The 25,260-nt window shown below is 43.4% G+C and overlaps 2 protein-coding genes across 2 annotated transcripts; both read left to right on the top strand.

Moving 5' to 3' along the window:
• Positions 1–12,693: 12,693 nt before the first annotated feature.
• LOC125511256 lies at positions 12,694–16,856 on the top strand. Its single transcript, XM_048676584.1, has 3 exons — positions 12,694–13,175; positions 15,143–15,831; positions 16,338–16,856. The coding sequence occupies exons 1-3, from the start codon at positions 12,825–12,827 to the stop codon at positions 16,348–16,350; spliced, it is 1,053 nt and encodes a 350-aa protein (XP_048532541.1). The 5' UTR covers positions 12,694–12,824; the 3' UTR covers positions 16,351–16,856.
• Positions 16,857–18,143: 1,287 nt separating this feature from the next.
• LOC125511254 (trafficking protein particle complex subunit 4-like) lies at positions 18,144–22,185 on the top strand. The gene is made up of 5 exons (XM_048676583.1): positions 18,144–18,297; positions 18,463–18,590; positions 19,559–19,664; positions 19,743–19,911; positions 21,651–22,185. Exons 3-5 carry the CDS (start codon positions 19,599–19,601, stop codon positions 21,845–21,847), a joined length of 432 nt encoding a protein of 143 aa, XP_048532540.1. The 5' UTR covers positions 18,144–18,297; positions 18,463–18,590; positions 19,559–19,598; the 3' UTR covers positions 21,848–22,185.
• The last annotated feature ends 3,075 nt before the right edge of the window (positions 22,186–25,260 follow it).

The raw sequence follows: 25,260 nt of genomic DNA, 5'->3' as shown, positions 1-25,260 counted from the left end.
ACTTTAGTTGAATCGGATTCAATGAACAGGGTTCTTTCTGAAGATCAAAAAGCAATCACTATACCACGTTGTGGTTTTTGATGCGTAGGTAAGAACGGTTCTTGCTCAGCCCGTAGCAGCCACGTAGAACTTGCAACAACCAAGTAGAGGACGTCTAACTTGTTTTTGCAGGGCTTGTTGTGATGTGATATGGTCAAGACGTGATGAGATATAAGTTGTTGTATGAGATGATCATGTTTTGTTGAAGTTATCGGCAACTGGCAGAAGCCTTATGGTTGTCTCTTTATTGCATAAGATGCAAGCACCAAATAATTGCTTTACTTTATCACTATGCGATAGCAATAGTTGCAAGAGCAATAGTTGCAAGAGCAATAGTTGCAAGAGCAATAGTTGCAAGAGCAATAGTTGCAAGAGCAATAGTTGGCGAGACGACCATGTGATGACACGTTGATAGAGATCAAGATGATGGAGATCATGGTGTCATGCTGGTGATGATAGAGATCACGACGATACTTTGGAGATGGAGATCAAAGGCGCAAGATGATCATGACCATACCATGTCACATGTTTTGATTGCATGTGATGTTTATTCTTTATGCATCTTATTTTGCTTAGTTTGGCGGTAGCATTATAAGATGATCTCTCACTAAATTTCAAGGTATAAGTGTTCTCCTTGAGTATGCACCATTGCGACAGTTCGTCGGGCCGAGACACCACATGATGATCGGGTGTTATAAGCTCTACGTTCACATACAACGGGTGCAAGCCAGTTTTGCACACATGGAATACTCGGGTTAAACTTGACGAGCCTAGCATATGCAGATATGGCTTCAGAACACTGGAGACCGAAAGGTCGAGCGTGAATCATATAGTAGATATGATCAACATAATGATGTTCACCATTGAAAACTACTCCATCTCACGTGATGATTGGACATGGTTTAGTTGATTTGGATCACGTGATCATTTAGATGACTAGAGGGATGTCTATCTAAGTGGGAGTTCTTAAGTAATATGATTAATTGAACTTTAATTTATCATGAACATAGTCCTGATAGTATTTGCATAACTATGTTGTAGATCAATAGCTCGTGATGTAGCTCCCCATTTTTTATATGTTCCTAGAGAAAAACTATGTTGAAAGATGATAGTAGCAATGATGCGGACTAGGTCCATGATCTGAGGATTATCCTCATTACTGCATAGAAGAATTATGTCCTTGATGCACCGCTAGGTGACAGACCTATTGCAGGAGCAGATGCAGATGTTATGAACATTTGACAAGCTCGGTATGATGACTACTTGATAGTTTAGTGCACCATGCTTTACGGCTTAGAACCGGGACTTCAAAAATGTTTTGAACACCATGGAGCATATAAGATGTTCCAAGAGTTGAAATTGGTATCTCATACTCATTCCCGTGTCAAGAGTTATGAGACCTCTAACAGTACTTTGCCTACAAGATGGAGGAGAATAGCTCAACGAGTGAGCATGTGCTCAAAATGTCTGAGTACTACAATCACTTAAATCAAGTGGGAGTTAATCTTCCCGATAAGATAGTGATTGACAGAGTTGTCTAGTCACTATCACCAAGTTACTAGAACTTCGTGATGAACTATAATATGCAAGGGATAATGGAAACGATTCCTAAAGCTCTTCGTGATGCGGAAATCGGCGAAGGTAGAAATCAAGAAAAAGCATCAAGTGTTGATGGTTGAGAAGACCACTAGTTTCAAGTAAAAGGGCAAGGGAAAGAAAGGGAACTTCAAGAAGAAGGGCAAGCAAGTTGCCACTCCCATGAAGAAGCCCAAAGCTAGACCCAAGCCTGAAACTGAGTGCTTCTACTGCAATGGAAATGGTCACTGGAAGTGGAACTGCCCTAGATACTTGGCGGATAAGAAGGATGGCAAAGTGAATAAAGGTATATTTGATATACATGTTATTGATGTGTACTTTACTAGTGTTTATAGCAAACCCCTCGGTATTTGATACTAGTTCAGGTGCTAAGAGTAGTAACTCGAAATGGGAGTTGCAAAATAAACAAAGACTAGTTGAGGACGAGGTGACGATGTGTGTTGGAAATGATTCCAAGGTTGATAAGACCACCATCACACACTCCCTTTACCTTCGGGATTAGTGTTGAACCTAAAATAAATGTTATTTGGTGTTTGCTTGAGCATAATATGATTGGATCATGTTTATTGCAATACGGTTATTCATTTAAGTCAAAGAATAATTGCTATTCTGTTTACATGAATAAAACCTTCTGTGGTCATACACCCAAGGTGAATGTTTTATTGAATCTCGATCGTAGTGATACACATATTCATAATATTGAAGCCAAAAAGATGAAAAGTTAATAATGATAGTGCAACCTATTTGTGGCACTGCTGTTTAGGTCATATTGGTGTAAAGCGCATGAAGAAACTCCATGCTGATGGACTTTTGGAATCACTTGATTATGAATCACTTGATGCTTGCGAACCATGCCTCATGGGCAAGATGACTAAGACTCCGTTCTCCGGAACAATGGAGTGAGCAACTGACTTATTGGAAATAATACATACTAATGTATGCGATCCGATAAGTGTTGAGGTTCGCGGCGGGTATCTTTGTTTTCTGACCTTCACAGATGATTTGAACAGATATGGGTATATCTACTTAATGAAATATAAGTCTAAAACATTTGAAAAGTTCAAAGAATTATAGAGTGAAGTGGAAAATCATCGTAACAAGAAAATAAAGTTTCTATGATCTGATCGCGGAGGCGAATATTTGAGTTATGAGTTTGGTCTTCATTTGAAACAATGTGGAATAGTTTCGCAACTCACGCCACCTGGAACACCACAGCATAATGGTGTGTCCGAACATTGTAATCATACTTTATTGGATATGGTGCGATCTATGATGTCTCTTACCGATTTACCACTATCGTTTTGGGGTTATGCATTAGAGACAACTGCATTCACATTAAATAGGGCACCATCTAAATCCGTTGAGATGACACCGTATTGTTGGGTTCTACGGTAGGGTGCGTCGACTGCAAATTAAATCTTCCTACGCGTAGAACAACCAAGAAGATGCTACGGGAGATGGATCACAGTTCATTACCACTAGACGCGCAGTGCTGTGCAGCAGAAGAAGAGTTGGGGCAGCACGTCCGCGTGGATCGTCTCCTCCTCGTCCGATCTCCCTCGTACAACCGGTAATCGGTTCCCACATACAGGTTCGCGGGAGCGGCGCAAGTGCACCGCCTCTAACGGTATCCGCACGTGCAGGAACATCGCGCGGCGGACTGCTAGGTCCGATCACACAACCGGCGGCGAGTGGAGGTGTCTATTCGCAACACATGCAAACCCTAGTGACAGCGCCGAAGTGATCAACCGCATGAGTGTGCCGCACCCTACTTTATATAGGCGTCCATCGCGGGCTCAATACTTGGGCCTCGCACGGACCCTAAAGCCCATAAGTCTACTCAGCCAGAATCTGAATACAGCTCGGATCACATTCGACTAGTGTCCTCGGATCCGACTTCATAGGTTCCTTCCCTTAAGCGCGCGACCCCTTAGGTTCAAGCCGGCTTGGTCGCAGTTCGGATCACCTCCGGACTACATGATTGGTAGCGGCCTCTAGCAAGGCATGCCAACCACCAAGCAGACGATGAAGCTGGTTAGGCGAACCTGTACATCACACTTCCATTCCTTTTGCCACACGATATATGTTGTCGGGCTCAAGGCGAGTCTGTCATCCTTGTGCTAGCCCGACCTCTTTCTCGTTCCAGTGTTGCCGACCACAAACCGGATTATCTCATAATCCTTGTCGCATGGCCATGCTTATCCTGGTCGGATCGCACGAGGGGCCCAAAGTATATCTCTCCTGATCGGAGGGGCAAATCCCATCTTGCTCGACCACGTCTCGCGGCATGGGTCTGGACAAACCTGAAACCTACCTTTATAACTACCCAGTTACGGAGTAGCGTTTGGTCGGCCCAAAGCAAGTCTGTCACCATCCCGAGTACATGCGTCAGCTCAGGTCTTAGGACATAGAACATATGTTGTACTAGAGACTCACATATGACATATCACTGCGTCTCATAGTTGGGTCTGTCCAACTCGGACCTTATCTCGACTCGGATCCAACTACGTCGAATCCGACCAGATCCTTCCAAGTCCATATTATCTGGTTAGCATCCAATGCTCCATGGCTAGTGAGACCAAGCGTCGACCGTGTCATATGCTAGTCTAGTTGGTTGCGCGTCCACACAGCCCTTTCGTCTAGGGACCTTTTAGGACAGTCATCATACAATGCATAGTCCCACAAACAAGTCACGTACTTGTTGATACACATCATTGATAATGTCTAAGGACTATCTTTATTCATAAACACATAGGAAATATCATCATACATGATTGCCTCTACGGCATATCTCCAACACATATGAACTATGGTTTGGCAAGAAACCAAAGCTGTCATTTCTTAAAGTTTGAGGTTGCAATGCTTATGTGAAAAAGTTTCAAACTGATAAGCTCGAACCCAAATCGGAGTAGTGCGTCTTCATAGGATACCCAAAAGAAATTTTCGTGTACACCTTCTATCACAGATCCGAAGGCAAGATATTTTGTTGCTAAGAATGGATCCTTTCTAGAGTAGGAGTTTCTCTTGAAAGAAGTGAGTGGGAGGAAAGTAGAACTTGATGAGGTAATTGTACCTTCTCCCGAATTGGAAAGTAGTTCATCACAGAAATCGGTTCCAGTGATTCCTACACCAATTAGTGAGGAAGCTAATGATGATGATCATGAAACTTCAGATCAAGTTACTACCAAACTTTGTAGGCCAACTAGAGTACGGTCTGCACCAGAGTGGTACGGTAATCCTGTTCTGGAAGTCATGTTACTAGACCATGACAAACCTACGAACTATGAGGAAGTGATGATGAGCCCAGATTCCGCAAAAATGGCTTGAGGCCATGAAATTTGAGATGGGATCCATGTATGAGAACAAAGTATGGACTTTGATTGACATGCCCATTGATCGGTGAGTCATTGAGAATAAATGGATCTTCAAGAGGAAGACAGACGTTGATAGTAGTGTTACTATCTACAAAGCTCGAATTGTCACAAAAATGTTTTCGACAAGTTCAAGGTGTTGACTACGATGAGATTTTCTCACTCGTATCGATGCTTAAAAGTCTATCCGAATCATGTTAGCAGTTGCCGCATTTTATGAAATTTGGAAAATGGATGTCAAAACTGCATTCCTTAATGGATTTCTTAAAGAAGAGTTGTATATGATGCAACCAGAAGGTTTTGTCGATCCTAAAGGTGCTAACAAAGTGAGCAAGCTCTAGCGATCCATCTATGGACTGGTGCAAGCATCTCGGAGTTGGAATATATGCTTTGATAAAGTGATCAAAGCATATGGTTTTATACAGACTTGACATGAAGCCTGTATTTACAAGAAAGTGAGTGGGAGCACTACAACATTTCTGATAAGTATATGTGAATGACATATTGTTGATCGGGAATAATGTAGAATTTTCTGGAAAACATAAAGGAATGTTTGAAAGGAGTTTTTTCAAAGAAAGACCTCGGTGAAGCTACTTACATATTGAGCACCAAGATCTATAGAGATAGATCAAGACGCTTGATATATTTTCAATGAGTACATACCTTGACAAGATTTTGAAGTAGTTCAAAATGGAACGGTCAAAGAAGGAGTTCTTGCCTGTGTTGCAAGGTGTGAAGTTGAGTAAAGACTCAAAACCCAACCACGCCAAAAAATAGAAAGAGAATGAAAAGTCATTCCCTATGCCTCAGTCATAGGTTCTATAAAATATGCTATGCTGTGTACCAGACCTACTGTGTACCTCACCATAAGATTGACAAGAGGGTACAATAGTGATCCAGGAGTGGATCACTTGACAGCGGTCAAAAATATCCTTAGTGGAATAAGGAAATGTTTCTCGGTTATGGAGGTGACAAAGAGTTCGTCGTAAAGAGTTACGTCGATGCAAGCTTTGACACCGATCTGGATGACTCTAAGTCTCGATATAGATACATATTAAAAGTGGGAGCAATTAGCTAGAGTAGCTCCGTGCAAAGCATTGCAGACATAGAAAATTTGCAAAATACATATGGCTCTGAATGTGGCAGACCCGTTGACTAAATTTCTGTCATAAGCAAAACATGATCACTCTTTGGGTGTTAATCACATAGTGATGTAAACTAGATTATTGACTCTAGTAAACCCTTTGGGTGTTAGTCACATGGAGATGTGAACTAATCACATAAAGATATGAACTATTGGTGTTAAATCACATGACGATGTGAACTAGATTATTGACTCTAGTGCAAGTGGGACACTGAAGGAAATATGCCCTAGAGGCAATAATAAAGTTGTTATTTATATTTCCTTATATCATGATAAATGTTTATTATTCATGCTAGAATTGTATTAACTGGAAACTTAGTACATGTGTGAATACTTAGACAAACAGAATGTCACTAGTATGCCTCTACTTGACTAGCTCGTTGAATCAATGATGGTTATGTTTCCCAACCATATAGATGAGTTGTCATTTGATTAATGAGATCACATCATTAGAGAATGATGTGATTGACTTGACCCAACCATTAGCTTAGCATGATGATCGTTTAGTTTGTTGCTATTGCTTTCTTCATGACTTATACATGTTCCAATGACTATGAGATTATGCAACTCTCGAGTACCGGAGGAACACTTTGAGTGCTACCAAACGTCACAACGTAACTGGGTGATTATAAAGGTGCTCTACAGGTGTCTCCAATGGTACTTGTTGAGTTGGCATAGATCGAGATTAGGATTTGTCACTCCAATTGTCGGAGAGGTATCTCTGGGCCCTCTCGGTAATGCACATCACTATAAGCCTTGCAAGCATTGTGACTAATGAGTTAGTTGCGGGATGATGCATTACGGAACAAGTAAAGAGACTTGCCGGTAACGAGATTGAAATAGGTATGAGATACCGATGATCGAATCTCGGGCAAGTAACATACCGATGACAAAGGGAACAACGTATACCATTATGCGGTTTGACCGATAAAGATCTTCATAGAATATGTAGGAGCCAATATGAGCATCCAGTTCCGCTATTGGTTATTCACCGGAGACGAGTCTCGGTCATGTCTACATAGTTCTCGAACCCGTAGGGTCCGCACGCTTAAAGTTCGGTGACGATCGGTAATATGAGTTTATGTGTTTTGATGTACCAAAGGTAGTTCGGAGTCCCGGATATGATCACGGACATGACGAGGAGTCTCGAAATGGTCGAGACATAAAGATCGATATATTGGAAGCCTATATTTGGACATCTGAATAGTTCCGGGTGAAATCGGGATTTTACTGGAGTACCAGGAGGTTACTGGAACCCCCCGGTAAAGGTATGGGCCTTATTGGGCCTTAGTGGAGAGAGAAAGGGGAGAGTAGGGCTGGCCGCGCGCGCCCTCTCTCTCTGGTCCGAATTGGACTAAGAGGGGGCGGCACCCCCCTTTCCTTCCTCCCTCTCCCCCCTTCCTTCTCTCCTAGTCCAACTAGGAAAGGGGGGAATCCTACTCCCTGTGGGAGTAGGACTCCTCCTGGCGTGCCCTGCTAGGGCCGGCCGGCCTCCCCCTTGCTCCTTTATATACGGGGGCAGGGGCACCACAAGACACACAAGTTGATCAGTTGATCTTTTAGCCGTGTGCGGTGCCCCTCCACAATAATCTACCTCGGTCATATCATAGCGGTGCTTAGGCGAAGCCCTGCATCGGTAGCATCATCATCACCGTCATCACGCCGTCGTGCTGACGGAACTCTCCCTCGAAGCTCTGCTGGATCGGAGTTCGTGGGACGTCACCGAGCTAAATGTGTGCTGAACTCGGAGGTGCCGTACGTTCGGTACTTGGATCGATTGGGTCGTGAAGACGTACGACTACATCAACCACGTTCTCATAACGCTTCCGCTTACGGTCTATGAGGGTACCTGGATGAAACTCTCCCCTCTCATTGCTATGCATCACCATGATCTTGCGTGTGCATAGGATTTTTTTTGAAATTACTGCGTTCCCCAACACGCGCATCGTCACCTCATCCTTAGCCAATCTTCACTTAATCCGTAGCCCCTGTTTCGAGTTGCAAATATTAGCAACAGAACCAGTATCAAATACCCAGGCGCTACTACGAGAATTAGTAAGGTACACATCAATAACATGTATATCAAATATACCTTTCACTTTTCCATCCTTCTTTTCCGCCAAATACTTGGGGCAGTTCCACTTCCAGTGACCAGGCCCTTTGCAGTAGAAGCACTCAGTCTCAGGCTTAGGTCCAGACTTGGGCTTCTTCACTTGAGCAGCAACTTGCTTGCTGTTCTTCTTGAAGTTCCCCTTCTTCCCTTTACCATTTTTCTTGAAACTAGCCGTCTTGTTGACCATCAACACTTGATGCTCCTTCTTGATTTCTACCTCCGCAGCTTTTAGCATTGCGAAGAACTCGGGAATCGTCTTATCCAATCCTTGCATGTTATAGTTAATCATGATGCTTTTGTAGCTTGGTGGCAGTGATCGAAGAACTCTGTCAATGACACTATCAACTGGAAGATTAACTCCCAGCTGAGTCAAGTGATTGTGGTACCCAGGCATTCTGAGTATATGTTCACTGAGATAACTATTCTCCTCCATTTTGCAGTTGTAGAACTTATTGGATACTTCATATCTCTCAATCCGGGCATTTGCTTGAAATATTAACTTCAACTCCTGGAACATCTCATATGCTCCATGACGTTCAAAACATCGTTGAAGTCCCGGTTCTAAGCCGTAAAGCATGGCACACTGAACTATCGAGTAGTCATCAGCTTTGCTCTGCCAGGTGTTCACAACATCTGGTGTTGCTCCTGCAGCGAGTTTGGCACCTAGCGGTGCTTTCAGGACATAATTCTTCTGTGCAGCAATGAGGATAATCCTCAAGTTACGGACCCAGTCCGTGTAATTGCTACCATCATCTTTCAACTTAGCTTTCTCTAGGAACGCGTTAAAATTCAACGGAACAACAACATGAGCCATTTATCTACAACAACATAGACATGCAAAATACTATCAGGTACTAAGTTCATGATAAATTAAAGTTCAATTAATCATATTACTTAAGAACTCCCACTTAGATAGACATCCCTTTAATCATATAAGTGATCACGTGATCCGTACCAACTAAACCATGTCCGATCATCATGTGAGATGGAGTAGTTTTCAATGGTGAACATCACTATGTTGATCATATCTATTATATGATTCACACTCGACCTTTCGGTCTTAGTGTTCCGAGGCCATATCTGCATATGCTAGGCTCGTCAAGTTTAACCCGAGTATTCTGCGTGTGCAAAACTGGCTTGCACCCGTTGTATGTGAACGTAGAGCTTATCACACCCGATCATCACGTGATGTCTCGGCATGACGAACTGTAGCAACGGTGCATACTCAGGGAGAACACTTGTACCTTGAAATTTAGTGAGAGATCATCTTATAATGCTACCGTCGTACTAAGCAAAATAAGATGCATAAAGGATAAATATCACATGCAATCAACATAAGTGATATGATATGGCCATCATCATCTTGTGCCTTTGATCTCCATCTCCAAAGCACTGTCATGATCACCATCGTCGGCTTGACACCTTGATCTCCATCGAAGCATCGTTGTCGTCTCGCCAACTATTGCTACTACGACTATCGGTATCGCTTAGTGATAAAGTAAAGCAATTACATGGGGATTGCATTTCATACAATAAAGCGACAACCATATGGCTCCTGCCAGTTGCTGATAACCGGGTTACAAAACATGATCATCTCATGCAACAATTTATATAATCACGTCTTGACCATATCACATCACAACATGCCCTGCAAAAACAAGTTAGACGTCCTCTACTTTGTTGTTGCAAGTTTTACGTGGCTGCTACGGGCTTAGCAAGAACCGTTCTTACCTACGCATCAAAACCACAACAATTTTTCGTCAAGTTTGCTGTTTTAACCTTCAACAAGGACCGGGCGTAGTCACACTCGATTCAACTAAAGTTGGAGAAACATACACCCACTATCCACCTGTGTGCGAAGCACATTGGTAGAACCAGTCTGAGCCGCTTCATCCAACAATATCGCTGAATCAAAGTATGACATGCTGGTAAGCAGTATGACTATTATCGCCCACAACTCTTTGTGTTTTACTCATGCATATAACATCTACGCATAGACCTGGCTCTGATGCCACTGTTGGGGAACACAGTAATTTCAAAAAAATTCCTACGCACAAGCAAGATCCATCTAGGTGATGCATAGCAACGAGCGGGGAGAGTGTGACCACGTACCCTCGTAGACCGAGAGCGCAAGTGTTTAGTAACGCAGTTGGTGTAGTTGAACGTCTTCACGATCCAACTGATCCAAGTACCGGACGCACGGCTCCTCCATGATCTGCACACGTTCATCTCGGTGACGTCCCTCGTACTCTTGATCCATAAGGCCGATGGAGAGTTTCGTCAGCACGACGGCGTGGTGACGGTGATGACGAAGTTACCGACGTAGGGCTTCGCCTAAGCTCTACAACGATATGACCGAGGTGGAAATCTGTGGAGGGGGGCACCACACACGGCTAAGACAACTGTCAACTTGTGTGTCTATGGGGTGCCCCCTCCCCATATATAAAGGAGTGGAGGAGGGGAGGGCCGACCCTCTATATGGCGCGCCCCAAGGGGGATTCCTACTCCTAGTAGGAGTAGGTTTCCCCCCTTCCCTAGTTGGAGCAGGAGAAGAAGGAAGAGGGAGAAGGAGAGAAGGAAAGGGGGGCCGGCCCCCTCCCCAATTCGGATTGGGCTTGGGGGGAGGGCGGCCCCCACTTGTCTGCCTCCTCCTCTCTCCCATTATGGCCCATTAAGGCCCAATGACTCACTGGGGGGTTCCGGTAACCCCCTGGTACTCCGGTAAATGCCCGAATTTATCTGAAACCATTCCGGTGTCCAAACGTAGCCATCCAATATACCAATCTTCATGTATCAACCATTTCGAGACTCCTCGTCATGTCCGTGATCACATCCGGGACTCCGAACTACCTTCGATACATCAAAACACATAAACTCATAATACTGATCGTCAACGAACGTTAAGCGTGCGGACCCTACGGGTTCGAGAACTATGTAGACATGACCGAGACTCACTTCCGGTCAATAACCAATAGCGGAACCTGGATGCTCATATTGGTTCCTACATATTCTACGAAGATCTTTATCGGTCAAACCACATAACAACATACATTGTTCCCTTTGTCATCGGTATGTTACTTGCCTGAGATTCGATTGTTGGTATTATCATACCTAGTTCAATATCGTTACCGGCAAGTCTCTTTACTCGTTCCGTAATGCATCATCCCGTAACTAACTCATTAGTCACATTGCTTGCAAGGCTTATAGTGATGTGCATTACCGAGAGGGCTTAGAGATACCTCTCCGACAATCGGAGTGACAAATCATAATCTCGGTTTATGCCAACTCAACAAACACCATCGGAGACATATGTAGAGCATCTTTATAATCACCCAGTTACGTTGTGACGTTTGATAGCACACTAAGTGTTCCTCCTGTATTCGGGGGTTGCATAATCTCATAGTCATAGGAACATGTATAAGTTATGAAGAAAGCAATAGCAATAAACTAAACGATCATAGTGCTAAGCTAACGGATGGGTCAAGTCAATCACATTATTCTCTAATGATGTGATCCCGCTCATCAAATGACAACTCTTGTCCATGGTTAGGAAACTTAATCATCTTTGATTAACGAGCTAGTCAAGTAGAGGCATACTAGTGACACTCTGTTTGTCAATGTATTCACACATGTACTAAGTTTCCGATTAATACAATTCTACCATGATAATAAAGATTTATCATGATATAAGAAAATATAAATAACAACTTTATTATTGCCTATAGAGCATATTTCCTTCAATATAGATGGCTAAAATTTGATTGAAAATACAAGGGGATATAATAAACTCGGACGAAGGGAGTAAAGAGTAGTAACACACCAGCATTTAGCTGCTAAAATAAAAAACACATATAAATACTCAAATGGCGAGGCAAGGCGTCGGTCCGCCGACACAAATTTGGGCCGGCCACCTAACAGCTATCTGATCTGGCGGGCACAAACAAACCAAATTTCGACTGCCTAGCACAACTTTGGCTCGGCCGCTTACCAATGGCTCCGCTGGCCACAATAGGGAGAAAGTTGGACACGAGCCGCTGCGGTGGAGGAGCTCTCCCGTGTAAGATGGAAAAAAGACGCACTGTGCGAGAGATGAAAAACGAAGGAGAGAAAGGAAAGAGATAAGGTTGTACCCGCAAGAGCACGTGTCACCTTTGGATTGGTTTATTTCTGTCGCGTGACGAGGCGACCAGCGCAAAACTCGGCCGGTCAGTCGTCTGGAATCATTTACCATACTCAAACCATAAACAAATTTTTTTGGGTCAAACAGTGATTAAAGGCTACTTTACCCTTTAGATATTTTTTTGAAGGAATGCCATCGTGGTTACTTTACTCTTTAGATCTAATTTTTGGCAAGCATGCATTCTAAACTCTAAAGTCACATGCCAAGTTTCCCATCTTGAAAGAAAGAGAGGGGGGTTGCCTTTCTCACGTGCCCCAACCGAACAAACCCTTGAGAGCAGAGCGGCTGCAGAACCAACCCAACCCCAGGCGCCAAAAACCCCAGCCCACGCCGCGGGGGCATTCCCGCAAACACCTCGCCGGCGGAGCGCCGCGCCCCCCGATGGCCGGATCCGACCTCCCGTACACCGGCTCCGTCGGCGGCGGCATCTCTCCCCCGCCGCGGACCCCTCCGTCGGCGTCGAGGAAGCGCAGGCGCGGCGACAACGACGACGGGGCGCCGCCCTCGCTGCCGAGCCGCGAGACCCGGGCCTCGGTCGCGGCGCGGGAGGCCGCGGTCGGCGCGGTGCGGACGGCGCGGCGCGTGGCCGCGGGGGCGGTGTGGGCGGCCAAGGCGGGGCGGGGCCACGGGCGCGGCCTCGGCGACGTGGGGCGGATGCGGGAGGTGCTCCTCACGGTGCGCGGCGCGCGCTGCGCCCGCGTCCCGAACGACGACGACTACCCGTACCCGCAGGTGAGGCCTCTCGCCAAGCGGCGGCGCGAATTCGTCCTGTTGGAGCGTGCGGAATGGGGTTTTTTGGTTCGCGGCGTCCATGTCCTTGGTGCACCGGGGTGTGATTGGAGCGGGGCCTTACTCGGGGCTCGCCGCCGATGATTCCGCCTTGGCGCTCGGTGATCTTTGATCTGTCGCTGCTTGTGGTGATTAGAGTGGGTCTTGCGCCAACGATTGCACGCGTTTGCTCTTGCTCTAATCGCCGGATTACCTGCTCTGTGTTTGCCTGTGCGAATTTACGGCCGCTAGGATTTGCCTGCGCGATGCGATGGTCACTCATTTCTTGCGTGTTAGGATTCTCTGTACTAGTTACGGCACCCCGTTATTAGTCGCCATGGTCCAAGAATTAGGTAGGAATTGGCGTGTCTCTTCATTCATTTATTGCCAGTTTCCCCAGAGCTTGGTCTGTCTGATACTCTGATGCCACTTAGGGGCGAAGTTCATGATGCCTTTATGACTAAGCTGGACATGGAGTTATACTACTTTCAAGATGGAATCTTATTCTATTCTATTAATACTAGTTATTAGCTCAGATTTGTGCTAGACTGGTAACTAGTGTGCTTTGATGAGATAAAATGTTGAATTGATGTCACCCCTTTTAATCTCTGCTGCATTTTTTTAAAAATTGCTTCAACATTTGCTATATTTTCTATGCTATTTATTTTGTGTCTAAATTCCAGATTTTATTGTGTACAAAAAACACATATGTATATCAAACTATCATAGTAGATATGCTGAATTGGTTGGTACCTACAAACCTGTGCGTTGCCATAGGATATGTACCGGGATCGATGTTTGGTTCGCTCGATAAATTTACCAGGCCGTGTTTATGCCATACTTTTGTTTCAGATTATCTTAGTCGGGGTGCGTGCTTTTGACAGGGTGGCGTCATCATATTCTTATGCTGTGTTTTTACGCGGGAGTTGGGCCAGCTGTCTGTACATTTTTGACGCGTGAATATGGGCGACTGTATATTATTTGGTGCTTAAGCGAAAAAACTGGCAGGAGTGGTAACACATGACACATCTGTGTAAAAGATGGAATGATGTCAGTGGAATCCGTTGGGTCATCCGAGCTGATTCCACACGGGCATATGCTTTTGATTCTGTGAGAAATGCAGGTTTGAATTTTTGGATCTAGCTGCTCTCGGAGGCCAGCTATATATAGGGGTGATTCGCTTTTGTGGCCTGTTATCTTTTAACTATCAATGCATTTTAGATAAACGGTGCTAAGCAACTTTTACCCGGGGGACATGTCTCAGTTGTCTGTTTGGTGCGCATGTACTACCCATGACACCAACTCATTTTGATCAAAATATGTTGTGGCCTTCTAAACTTGATTTCTATCTCAATCAAATGTTCTGTTCACATCAGACTAGATCGTGGTTCTTGAATGCCCATGGTAGTTCAGATTTGGCAGGTGAGAAATATGCACATTCATTAATTCTGACATTAGCAATCCAGTTGAAAGATCATGTAGTGTAGCCCTGCCAATGGATGTTGCTGCATTTAAGGATTAATAAGTCATATCATATGCTCCTTTCAGGTGTTAGTCCTAAGAGCTTATTTATGGTTGTACACTTAACATGCTTGAAAAATAGATGGGACTTGTCGTCCTAGGGTTATCCAAGATTTGATTATTATGGTTTAATCATGCTAAATCATGTCTTTATGCCGAGAGATGCAGATTGTGCAGCGCACTTGCGTGCTAAATATCCTAGTCCTGCTGACTTGGCACTAGGCCACCCTTCTAATAAGTTAAGAATAATTCCAACAAAATTTGCCGCATGAAATTACTCTGGCACTGCTATCGCTTGTTTTGCAATATGCTTTTCTATTTATTAAATGTTTCTTGAGTTATAAAACCAATTTTCTTTGATCTGATCACTGTTGCTCGAGTCTGTCTAATTCACTTCTCCATGTTGCCAGGAAAGCAGGAGTCCGGAGAGGCTAAATTGTAAGATCAGCTACTTATCTAATTATCCGCTGAAACGTGTTAGAACAGACCCTGTCGAGCATCAAGCTTCTGTCCCTGAGTGGAAAAATGCTCCATCTGTGGAATATACTGATGATTACAAAGCTGCAACCTTACCAAAACTGGGCACAGTTGTCTATCCACTAAACATGGATATCTCAGCAACTGACAAGTCAGAGAAGAAGAGGAAAAGATTGGTAGACAAGTGTAAGTGTTCTTGTCCTGGATCTGAGGACTGTGTACGATTTCACGTAAAGAAGGCAAGGAGCTGGATCAAGGATCAGTTGGGTGAGGAAGCTTTCAGAAACTGTGGGCTAGACGCAATGGGTGAGCAAGTTGGAGAGCAATGGACCACAGTTTTCAAAAGGAAACTTGAAAAAGTTGACAAGTTGATTCCTCAGAATAAACATCAGAAATTCATGGAGATTGCCTTGAAGGAGCTCGGACAGAAGGAAACAAAGGATTTGGCGAAGTATTACTACAATGTTTTTCTTCCCAGGAGATTGGCAAGCTTGACCAGGGCAGAGCATAAAAAGGACGAAGCTGTCGATACGAGTGATGAAAAGAGTGATCAAGAGGATGGCGAGAATGAACGTCATCCTCGAAAGAAAAGTAAAAAAAGCTATGGATCTTCTTCCACAAGGTATTAACATTATATGATGCTTTTGAAGATCTTTTTTACTTTCTGCAACATATGCCTGTCATTACTATCTCAGATGTTATCATTTCGCACAATGCTTGAGCAATTAGTAAGAAGTCAAAGGGGTGCCTGTGGTGAAAATCATTTTACTCTCTGCAACATATGCTTGTCACTACTCTCAGATGTTACAATTTGTCACAATGCTTGAGCCAATACAAAGAAGTCAAAGGGGTCTCGGTAGTGCTAAATTACTATTCCATTACTGTCTTATGAAATAATAACCTGCATTTTTTTGCACAATCCTGTCAGCATGTACACATTAATTACCTATGCATTTCTTTGTTGTTGGAGAATTTGTTATGGAAATAAATCAGGCACTAGTCTACTTTGAAAGTCAAGGAATAATCCATGTCCACTCTATTGTCTATTCCCATTTAGCTACCGAATATTTGCCATTGCTCTTTGCTAGTGTGGTAATTTAGTTAACTTAGAATCACCTCCTTTAACAGGTGCAAGAAGTAGAAGAGTCAGAGGAATTCGACGAGTGGGCCAACAGTTACGTTGCAGTGGAAGAAGAATTAACAGTTTTGTTGCAGTGGAAGAGGAATTAACAGTTTTGTTGTAGTAGAAGAAGAATTAGGAAACTTGAGAAAGCGGGTTTACATGATAAGAGTTTGCAGTGGAGTCAAGACTGATATCCGGACCCATGCAGTCGCAGATCTCCAGCGGTCGTATAAGTACAAGATTCTTACCTTAGTTACCGGTGACGGGCACCCTAAGCAGGTCTCACCGCCACCACGACATTTGACGTAAACATGTGTTCATGAGTTCGTTTCATTTTTTATTTGTTGTTGCTGTAATGTGCATGGCCCAAAAGAGAGAAGGCAAGTGATATATGGAGAGTGGGCATATAGAGCCTGTCCAGAAATGCATTTAGGTATTCTTTTGGTGTATCCTCAAACTCAAATCTGCAGATGTAAGTTGTTCTGTTGGTCTTATAATTACAGATTTTTGGGGAATGTCGCATACATGCTTGATTTTGGATCATGATATGATATGGTTCTCATCTAGGGCATTCTTCAGTACTGCGGGCTTGCAGATTAGTGATAGTGGTGTGTTTATTTCCTCTCTGGTGATTGATGAACAGAAACAGTCAGATAACTAGCAGCCTAAACAATTTTTTCCTTGTTCCTTTTCTTTTCCTTGGTTTTATTTTTCCGCTCTTTTTTTCCGCTTGTTTTGCTTTCATTTCCTAGGTGAGAAAATATGTGAACACCTTTTTCAAAATGGGACTTAACCAAGTCTCAATCGATGCTATATTCGTAGAATCTTACGTTGAGATCCGTGCAAAATTTTCTTTTCTTTTTCTTTCTTACATGTTATATCATTTGACTTAGACTTGATTAAGTCTCAATCGACTAGGACCTAAGCACACCCATTTCAAAATCACATGAGTATATTTTCTAACATATGGAAACAACCATTCTTATTTCTTTTCAAATACATTAAAAAAACAAGACCATTCAGGACGCCTTTAGAGGCATGTTTTTTTATAGAAGTCTCTAAGCACCATGCGCCACTAGGCCTCGAGTGCGAGTGGGCTAGCTTGCTCCTTGCGAGCTTAGCCAACAGGGTGACACCTTGTTCTAAAAATTGAGAATGGATGTTTTTGAAAGTTTTATGTGCATGAACATTTTTTAAATACGAGATGGACATTATATTTATATTTTCTATGTGCAATTTGTTTTCATTATTTGGTTGATTTTTGTTTTTTAACAAACTAGATAATTACATGTGCGTTGCAACGGAGTAAATATTTTGTAGTATGATAGTCTATGATTCCAGATTGCCTACACAATTATTTATCAAATCGTGCCCATGTTTTACCTACCTAAATAAATTTTAGGATTTTATTTGACAATCACTTATTTGATAAGAACTTATTATCTTGTCAAAGAAAACATAAAGGTCGATAAAAGACGAGAGGGCAGGGAAATGTTCGACGAATGATAGAGGTGGATGACAGAACCTTATGTTTTTTTAAGCAGGACCAGAATTGACTAAATGCGAGTTTTTTTTAACACAGTACAGACACAAACCCTCATATAAACACACATACGCACACTCACCATAGGCGTCGGGAACGTCTTCTTTCACTAAAAGCGTATCGCCGAAAATCTTGAAAAAAATCCAGGATAAATGTGAGCATCAGGATTTAAACCCTGATGAGCTAGGGATACCATTGTTCACCTAACCACAGGCAGGTTGATTCACGACTAAATGCAAGTTAATGGGCCGTCAATTACGAAATCATTCGGGCGTCGCTTCTCTTTAGGAGGCCTGTACACCGGCTTAGTCGCCGCTATTCGCTCAAAGAGAAAGAAAAAAAAAAACGGCTCTCCTCACTCGTCTCCGACGCCTTTGGATCTCGCCGAGCCGTCGACATCGTGCCTCCTCGCCGCCGCGAAGGTACAGCTCCTCGTCGCCCCCTTGTTCCCACCCCTCTCTCTCGTCCGCCGGCGCGCATGGGAGAGCAGGGGCTGCTCCCGCCCCTCTCCCCCTCATCCTCCTCCCATCTCCCCCCTCCCCTAAATCCTTCATTATTAACTTGATTTTCGGGTATGGTGCGAACAGAGGAGGGATCGCACTCCCGCACGAACGAAGGAGCCAGGGTTCTCCGCCGCCGCCACTGCAGCCGGCCCTCCGGCGAACCTCCAGCCCGCGCCGCCGCCTCCCGGAGCAGCGCTCCTCTGCCGGCCCAGGTACTCCCTCCTCCCTCCTCCCTCCTCCCTCCTTCCTCCCCCTGCATCGGCCGGATCTGCTGGCTCGCTGCAGGCCGCGCTGCCTCTATGTTGTCCTAATTGCAGTGTATGTCCTCTAAATAAAACTGCAGGCAATGACCTTCTTGTATGAATATATATGTTTACAAGTGCATGTTGTGTAAGGAAAATATGATGATTACTTCCTATCTACTCCTGCATATTGTGAGATTATACTGTGTAATGGAGTTTGCTTGGAAGGTGTTTGTGGAAGTGTTTGTATGAAAATAATTGACATTGGTGACAGCGTACATGGCCATTAGAAATGTGGAAGCGTACAGCTTAGGAGGCTTGTAAGATAATCTATTTCTTCCTGTTATTGTTATGTTGTTAACATCTTCCTGGTAAAATTGACCAATGTACAGATCACTGCTTTATGGTCAATTGCATATATAAACATATTCGCTCAGGTCCCAGAGGCATTACAGACGATTCACAGACAAATCTACAATTTCACACTTTGTCTCAACCAAACACCTTCCAGCTTTTCCACAGCAGTTTTTGTACAATCCACAGCTCAACCAAACACTGCCTTAGTTAGTTTATACGTAGTAGTTTGGATCAGATCGATGTTCCACTCCTTAATTGTGCACGACCAAATTAAATATATGGCATCAACTTGAACAACGGATTATGCATTTATTTCACTGGATATCAGCAATGGTATAGGTAGATTGTACATAAGGCAGTGGAATTAGCATTTCTTAAATTGTAGCTTTTGTATTGTTATTGTGTCCAAGTTAAAGCTATCTGTATGGACAATTTCAGTTCCAAACAAGTTAGGTGTCCAGTTCCTTGGTTAGTCGTATATTTTTTCTTTTTCGAAATGGCGTATATCTTTTCTACATGTACCCAAATTTTATTTGTCGTTGATTATCTAATGTATATCTTTCTATCTACATCTGATACAGGAGTTTAGCTGTTAATTCTGCTCAGCCTTCTTGTGTGGCTATGGGGACAGTCGCAATCTACAGCCTTTTCATCATCAACAAGTCTGGCGGCCTTATATACTACAAGGTATCTTCTTGCACTTCTCTTCCTTTTCTACTTTGTAGAGAACTAGAGATAGTCTGAACAACGTGCACATCTCCCCAGGACTATGGCTCAGCGGGGAGAATGGACACCAACGACAGTTTGCGTCTGGCGAGTCTCTGGCACTCGATGCATGCTATCTCACAGCAGCTGTCCCCTACCACTGGCTGTACTGGCATTGACCTCTTACAGGCCCACAATTTCGATCTCCATTGCTTCCAATCCCTCACAGGTATTCACTTCCCTTAAGTTGTACCCACATGCTTGATAATGATAAATCGTCACCACACGCTTATACTAGTGGGTTTATGTACCTTTTGGGTTGTGGTGAATGATGTTTTAGTAGTGGATATTTTCAAGTTAAGCAGTACAAGCTGTGGTTTTATTCTTCACTTACTGGTTCACAATTGGTCCCTTAAACTTACACAAATTTGTCCATTACTTTTTCTAAATGTTCAGAATATAATCTCATGCAAATGCAAGTTATTAACAACAACACATGTGGCCTCTCCATTATCCACAGTTGTGCCTTGAGCACCATACATGCATATTGAATTAAGTGACATCATTGAATTCAGTTACTTTAGGTTGCTCTTTTATTTGCCATCTAGCAGAAACAATACTTGTCGTTCCTTGGATTTGTAGGCAGCAGCCATTTCCTTGGTGAATGATGTGCATTAGCCGTTATGTACTATTAACACAGTCATGTCATCCAACTTTCAATGACTACAAATTTATTTCTGTTCATGTCATGCTAGAGCAGGCATCTGCCCACAAAACTATAAGCAGTAGCAGAACTCAGTAGATCAATCTAATTGCATCTGCTCTTGGACTTGATCCACACATAAGTACAAAGCTTCCTTCCTTGGTTGTTGGTACACGTCAATATATTTACTAGATACATCCATTTTTATCCATTTCTGCGACAAGTAATTCGGGACGGAGGGAGTACTATTTTGATGCTTCAATCATAATAATGACGCTAGTAACTTTGCCCACTGGACTTTGTGGTTTGACCGTTTGCCATTGGCGTGGGTTCCCATCAAAGGTGCAGCGCAAACGGGCAGAAGGTTCTCAGATTAGTATAGTTTATATAAAGGGCAGCCCAGTGCACGTGTAGCTCCCGCTTGCGCATGGTCTGGGAAAGGGTCTGGCTACTTTGGGTCTATAGTATGCAGCCTTTCCCTACATTTCTGTAAGAGGCTGTTTCCAGGACTCTAACCCGTGACCTCATGGTCACAAACTTTACCGCTGCGCCAAGGCTCCCCTTCAGATTAGGATAGTTTATATGCTTAGATAAATTTCCTTTTGATGGGAATTAGTTTCTTAGGGGCTAAGCACCATCCCTGCTGAAGAGGCAGCATGTACCCCACTTGATGAAGCAATTGAACCAGAAATAATTATAAGCCTATACCGTCCCTTGCACGATAAGGATTAGGCCTTGCTGGCAGATAGGTGAGATCGAGTGCCCTATTCCCGGTCTTTGTATCCTTAGCAACCGCAGCACATGGCACTGTGTTCTGTAGGACTAAGAAATGAACCAGTGAAGTACTTGTATACAAGTGTGGTAATTTATATTTACTGCCAAAGAAATTGAAGTGCTGGATTGTGTTACCAATTTATTCGAATGCCAATGTGAATGTGGGGTCTATACCCAGAGCTAACTTATCCTGTTAATTTTGTCAAGTTTATTTGGTTAGGATTTGATCTACGTAGTGACTCAAGATTTTTGGAAGTGTTATATTAAAAATGATCAACATGAGAAAGTAGATATTCTAAAATTGTGACGCCCTTCAGTTTTCTTCTGTTCTCAGCTTGCGTTGCTAGTAAATGGTATGGCTCTAGTTTAAAATCAGCATACCTAAACTATGCTCTTAAATTGTGGATTCATTTCTTTACCCGTTAACCGTGTCATTTTATGCTTTGGCACTGTCTAGTTACTGACCTGGCTGGTTGCATGGCATGCTCCAGGGACCAAATTTTTCGTTGTATGCGAAACAGGCGCTCAAAATATGGAAATCCTGCTGAAAACTATATATGAGCTGTACACGGAGTTTGTTTTGAAGAACCCATTCTACGAGATGGAGATGCCAATCCGGTGTGAGCTCTTTGACCTCAACTTAGCTCATGTCATCCAGAAGGACCGTGTCGCACTTCTGGGCCGGTGAAACATGAAAGGAACATACGGAGCACAATTTCGTGTGTGTTTCTCTACCATCTTTGTATTTGGTCACATAGAACATGGTTCTTCTTGAAAGTGATTCTGGCTGGTAACATGAATGTGGTTTGCACTTTGATATCTGTAAATCTGCTATACAGTGCTGGGTTACAGCATTTCCAAGACAGACGATGTGTCTAGACTTTGACATTGCTGAGTTTGAATTTCCATGCCTCCGTGATTTGAACAAGATTATGTATTGGTGGCCATGTGGGTAAATAACCTGTATAACGGTCGGTAATACCATGAATATCAGATGTTTTATATACTGGCTGTCTTTTTGGACCATGGGAACCAGCTGTTGGCTAATTAATTTCTGGTGGTGAAACTCTATGGTCTTTATTGTTTGTGCTCTGTTTCTTCTTTCCCCCGGTGATGCGGCAGGAGCAGCGCACGGGCGCTTGGGTGTATCTCTCCGAATCCGAGTGCGGCGTTTCGGTACTCAAAAAATTCCAATTTTTTTTGTGTAGTAGATAATTTTATGCGTGAGGTTTGCTTCAATTTTCAGATCATTTGAATATTTGAGTAGCTCTCAGCAAAAAAGACAAATCAGGTCAGAACCATGAATTTGTTTTTTTTTTGCCGAGAGCTACTCAGATATCCAAATGACTTGAAAATTGGAGCGAACCTCACGCATCAAACTATCTACCACATAATTTTTTTTTTATTTTTTTTAGTATTTGTTTTGATTTTTTTCGTTAGCGCAGGTGCAGATGAGCTTGGGATTATCGTCCGAATCCTTCCTATTTTACGGAAACCAGGTCATCAGCAGCTTTGTATCTGTCAGTAACAACTGTAGTCATCTTTTCATGTTTTATCCCGACTGACCTGTTGGTCAGCGTTTTTATTTTCAGTTTTGTTGTTTCTACTTGTTATTCTGCTGGTCTAGTCAAGGCAGCCGGGGCTCTTGTAGTGAACTGGAATGTTTGGTGTCATTTAATGAAATGGAGCCGCGGCCAGGTGCCCTTTCCTCCCCAGACTGGAAAAAAGGAAATTGGATTAAAAGATAATCAAATGCCACTCTTAAGACTGCTTGGGATTGCTATTGCTTTGTTTTACAATATGGTTTTTTATTTATTAAATGTTTCTTGAGGTATAAAACTGTTTTTCTTTCATCTGGTCATGTATACTAAGCAACGCAGGGTGGCGGCCAACATCTTAAGCTGTCACCGAGTAAACACATTTTTTTTTGCTGTTGCTTTTATATGCATGGCACAAAGGAGAGGAGGGAAGGGACATGAGCCTGGACATATAGCAGTATGTTGGTCGTCATTTAGGGGGCCTCTTGTACTTGTACATCCTAACTGACGCTTCCGCAGATGTGGGTTGCTGCATTGGTCTAGAGCATTATACATGCATGCTTGAGTTAGGATAATGACATGCTTCTCATCTAGGGCATTTTTTGAGTAATGTGGGTTTAGTGACAGTGACGTGTTAATTTCTTCTCAGGTGTTTTTTCTTCCCTTTAGTTTTCTTTAGGTAATTTTTTTCCTTTAGATCCGTTAAGAGAGACCCGAAGGATTGGAGTATCACCAAAGAACTAGCTATGGACAGGGGTGCGTGGAAGCTTGCCATCCATGTGCCAGAGCCATGATTGGTCGCGAGATCTTATGGGTTTCACCTCTAGCCTACCCCAACTTGTTTGGGTCTAAAGGCTTTCTTGTTATTGTTGTTGTTGTTGTTGTTGTAGATGGTGAATCAAACTCTTCAGTGGGCTGGACGGACTACGAGGCCCAGTGGGCTCCTTGACCAAAGGGTCGGTAGAGCTTCTTTTCCTCTTCTAAGAAAAGGGTGCAAAACAGCGCAATGTATAACTGCACCTCTTTGATTCACATGATTGCAAAAACCAAAAACACAACGTTGGGATCTTCTAAGATACTAAGCTCCCTAGATTATTAGAAGCCTTCTACTCTTCTAGTGCGTCGGGAGCTGTTGGATTGTTATGGGCCCTTCCACGCAAAAAAAAGGGTTGTTATGGACCCAGTCTATAACGGTTTGTGTCGCGGCTGAGAAGCCTTCTAGTTTTTATTATTTTTATTTTTTATTTGCTATTTTTAATGTCTTTTCTTTTCATATTATTTATTTTTTACAAATTAAATAGTGGTGGTTGTGTGAACATTTTCTAAAATTCACAAATATGTTTCAAATTCATGGATACTATTTTAAAGTTCATGAATGTTTTTATGTCTGCGATTTTTAAAATATGACCTTTTTTTGAAATTCGTGAGCATTGTTATGAATATTTCTAAAAATTATTAGTTTTTTATTTAAATTTTTAAAAATACTAGGACTTTTATAATTCATTAACATCTTTTTATTTAATGAATTTTTAAAATAGAAACGTGATTGCCAATTTTTTCTGAGCAAGCGTGAAAAAACATAAGCGAGCGAGCGAGGAATGGAGCTAAGCTGAGCAAGTGATATTTTTATTGGCCGGCCCATGTGAGTTATAGCAGCAGTTTGATGGAATAAGAGTTTTCGACATGTTCACACAACCACCACTGGTTGACACCGAAGCGGAACGTATAAGGACACTACAACCATGCACCAAGCAAGTAACTCTCCTCTAAACAACCCCGCAAAAAAAAAAAAACTCTCCTCTAAACAAATACTGTCTCTTCCATGCTTAAAAACATCGTCCCCAACAACAGTCCACACAAATATATGAATGAGAAAAAAACATCATCGTAGCATAATTAAAAGTAAACCCAAGCCAACACAAATAAAATCAAAACGGTGCAACCAACCACAATAAACTGCTACGGATCAGCCGGATGATTTTCTAGAGAAATCATCCGCCTAGCCAGCCGTCCGTTCTAGCGTCTGCGGTCGTCCGATCTGGCGCAGCACTGAGAGCCTCCAGGTGCTATTCATGGCAAACATCGAGCGCACCCCCAACGACACCCTCCAGCGAAGCTTCAATGCAACCTTCGACGGTGAGACAAAGCTGCAACGTGGCACCAACGGCGCCGGCGAAGCTCCAGTGCCCTCTGGCGAAGCTCCAATGCAACTTTCGACGGCGAGACAAAGCTGCAAGGCGGCACCGCCGGCGCCGGCGAAGCTCCATTGCAGCAGCAACGATGCTCCAATGCAGCACCGACGGAGCTCCATTGCAGCCTACGACCCGCGACGAAGCTCCACTGCAGCACCGATGGGGCTTCATTGCAGCTCCGGCGCGCTTCGTTGCAGCTCCGGCGGCGCTTCATTGTAGCCCTGGCGGAGCTTCAACGACCCGCGCGGCGCTCCGTTGCAACCCTGATGGCACCATCGTCCTCTGCGGCACCGCGAGCCCGTCACCGCCAGACACTGGTCTGCAGCACCGCGAGCGCGTCACATCGGACGCCGGTCTGCAGCACCGATGCC

Source organism: Triticum urartu, chromosome 5 (genome assembly GCF_003073215.2).
Source record: "Triticum urartu cultivar G1812 chromosome 5, Tu2.1, whole genome shotgun sequence".
Taxonomy (NCBI): Eukaryota; Viridiplantae; Streptophyta; class Magnoliopsida; order Poales; family Poaceae; genus Triticum; species Triticum urartu.
Note: the sequence above shows the minus strand (reverse complement) of the source record. Positions and strands in the feature narration are given on the sequence as shown.

Excerpts from the sequence above, each read along its gene's own strand:
- LOC125511256 (XM_048676584.1), top strand. The coding sequence starts at position 12,825 with ATGGCCGGATCCGACCTCCCGTACACCGGCTCCGTCGGCGGCGGCATC. Across the intron at positions 13,176-15,142 it reads ACGACTACCCGTACCCGCAG|GAAAGCAGGAGTCCGGAGAG; the intron begins GTGAGGCCTCTC and ends CCATGTTGCCAG.
- LOC125511254 (XM_048676583.1), top strand. The coding sequence starts at position 19,599 with ATGGGGACAGTCGCAATCTACAGCCTTTTCATCATCAACAAGTCTGGC. Across the intron at positions 19,665-19,742 it reads GCGGCCTTATATACTACAAG|GACTATGGCTCAGCGGGGAG; the intron begins GTATCTTCTTGC and ends ACATCTCCCCAG. Across the intron at positions 19,912-21,650 it reads TTGCTTCCAATCCCTCACAG|GGACCAAATTTTTCGTTGTA; the intron begins GTATTCACTTCC and ends GGCATGCTCCAG.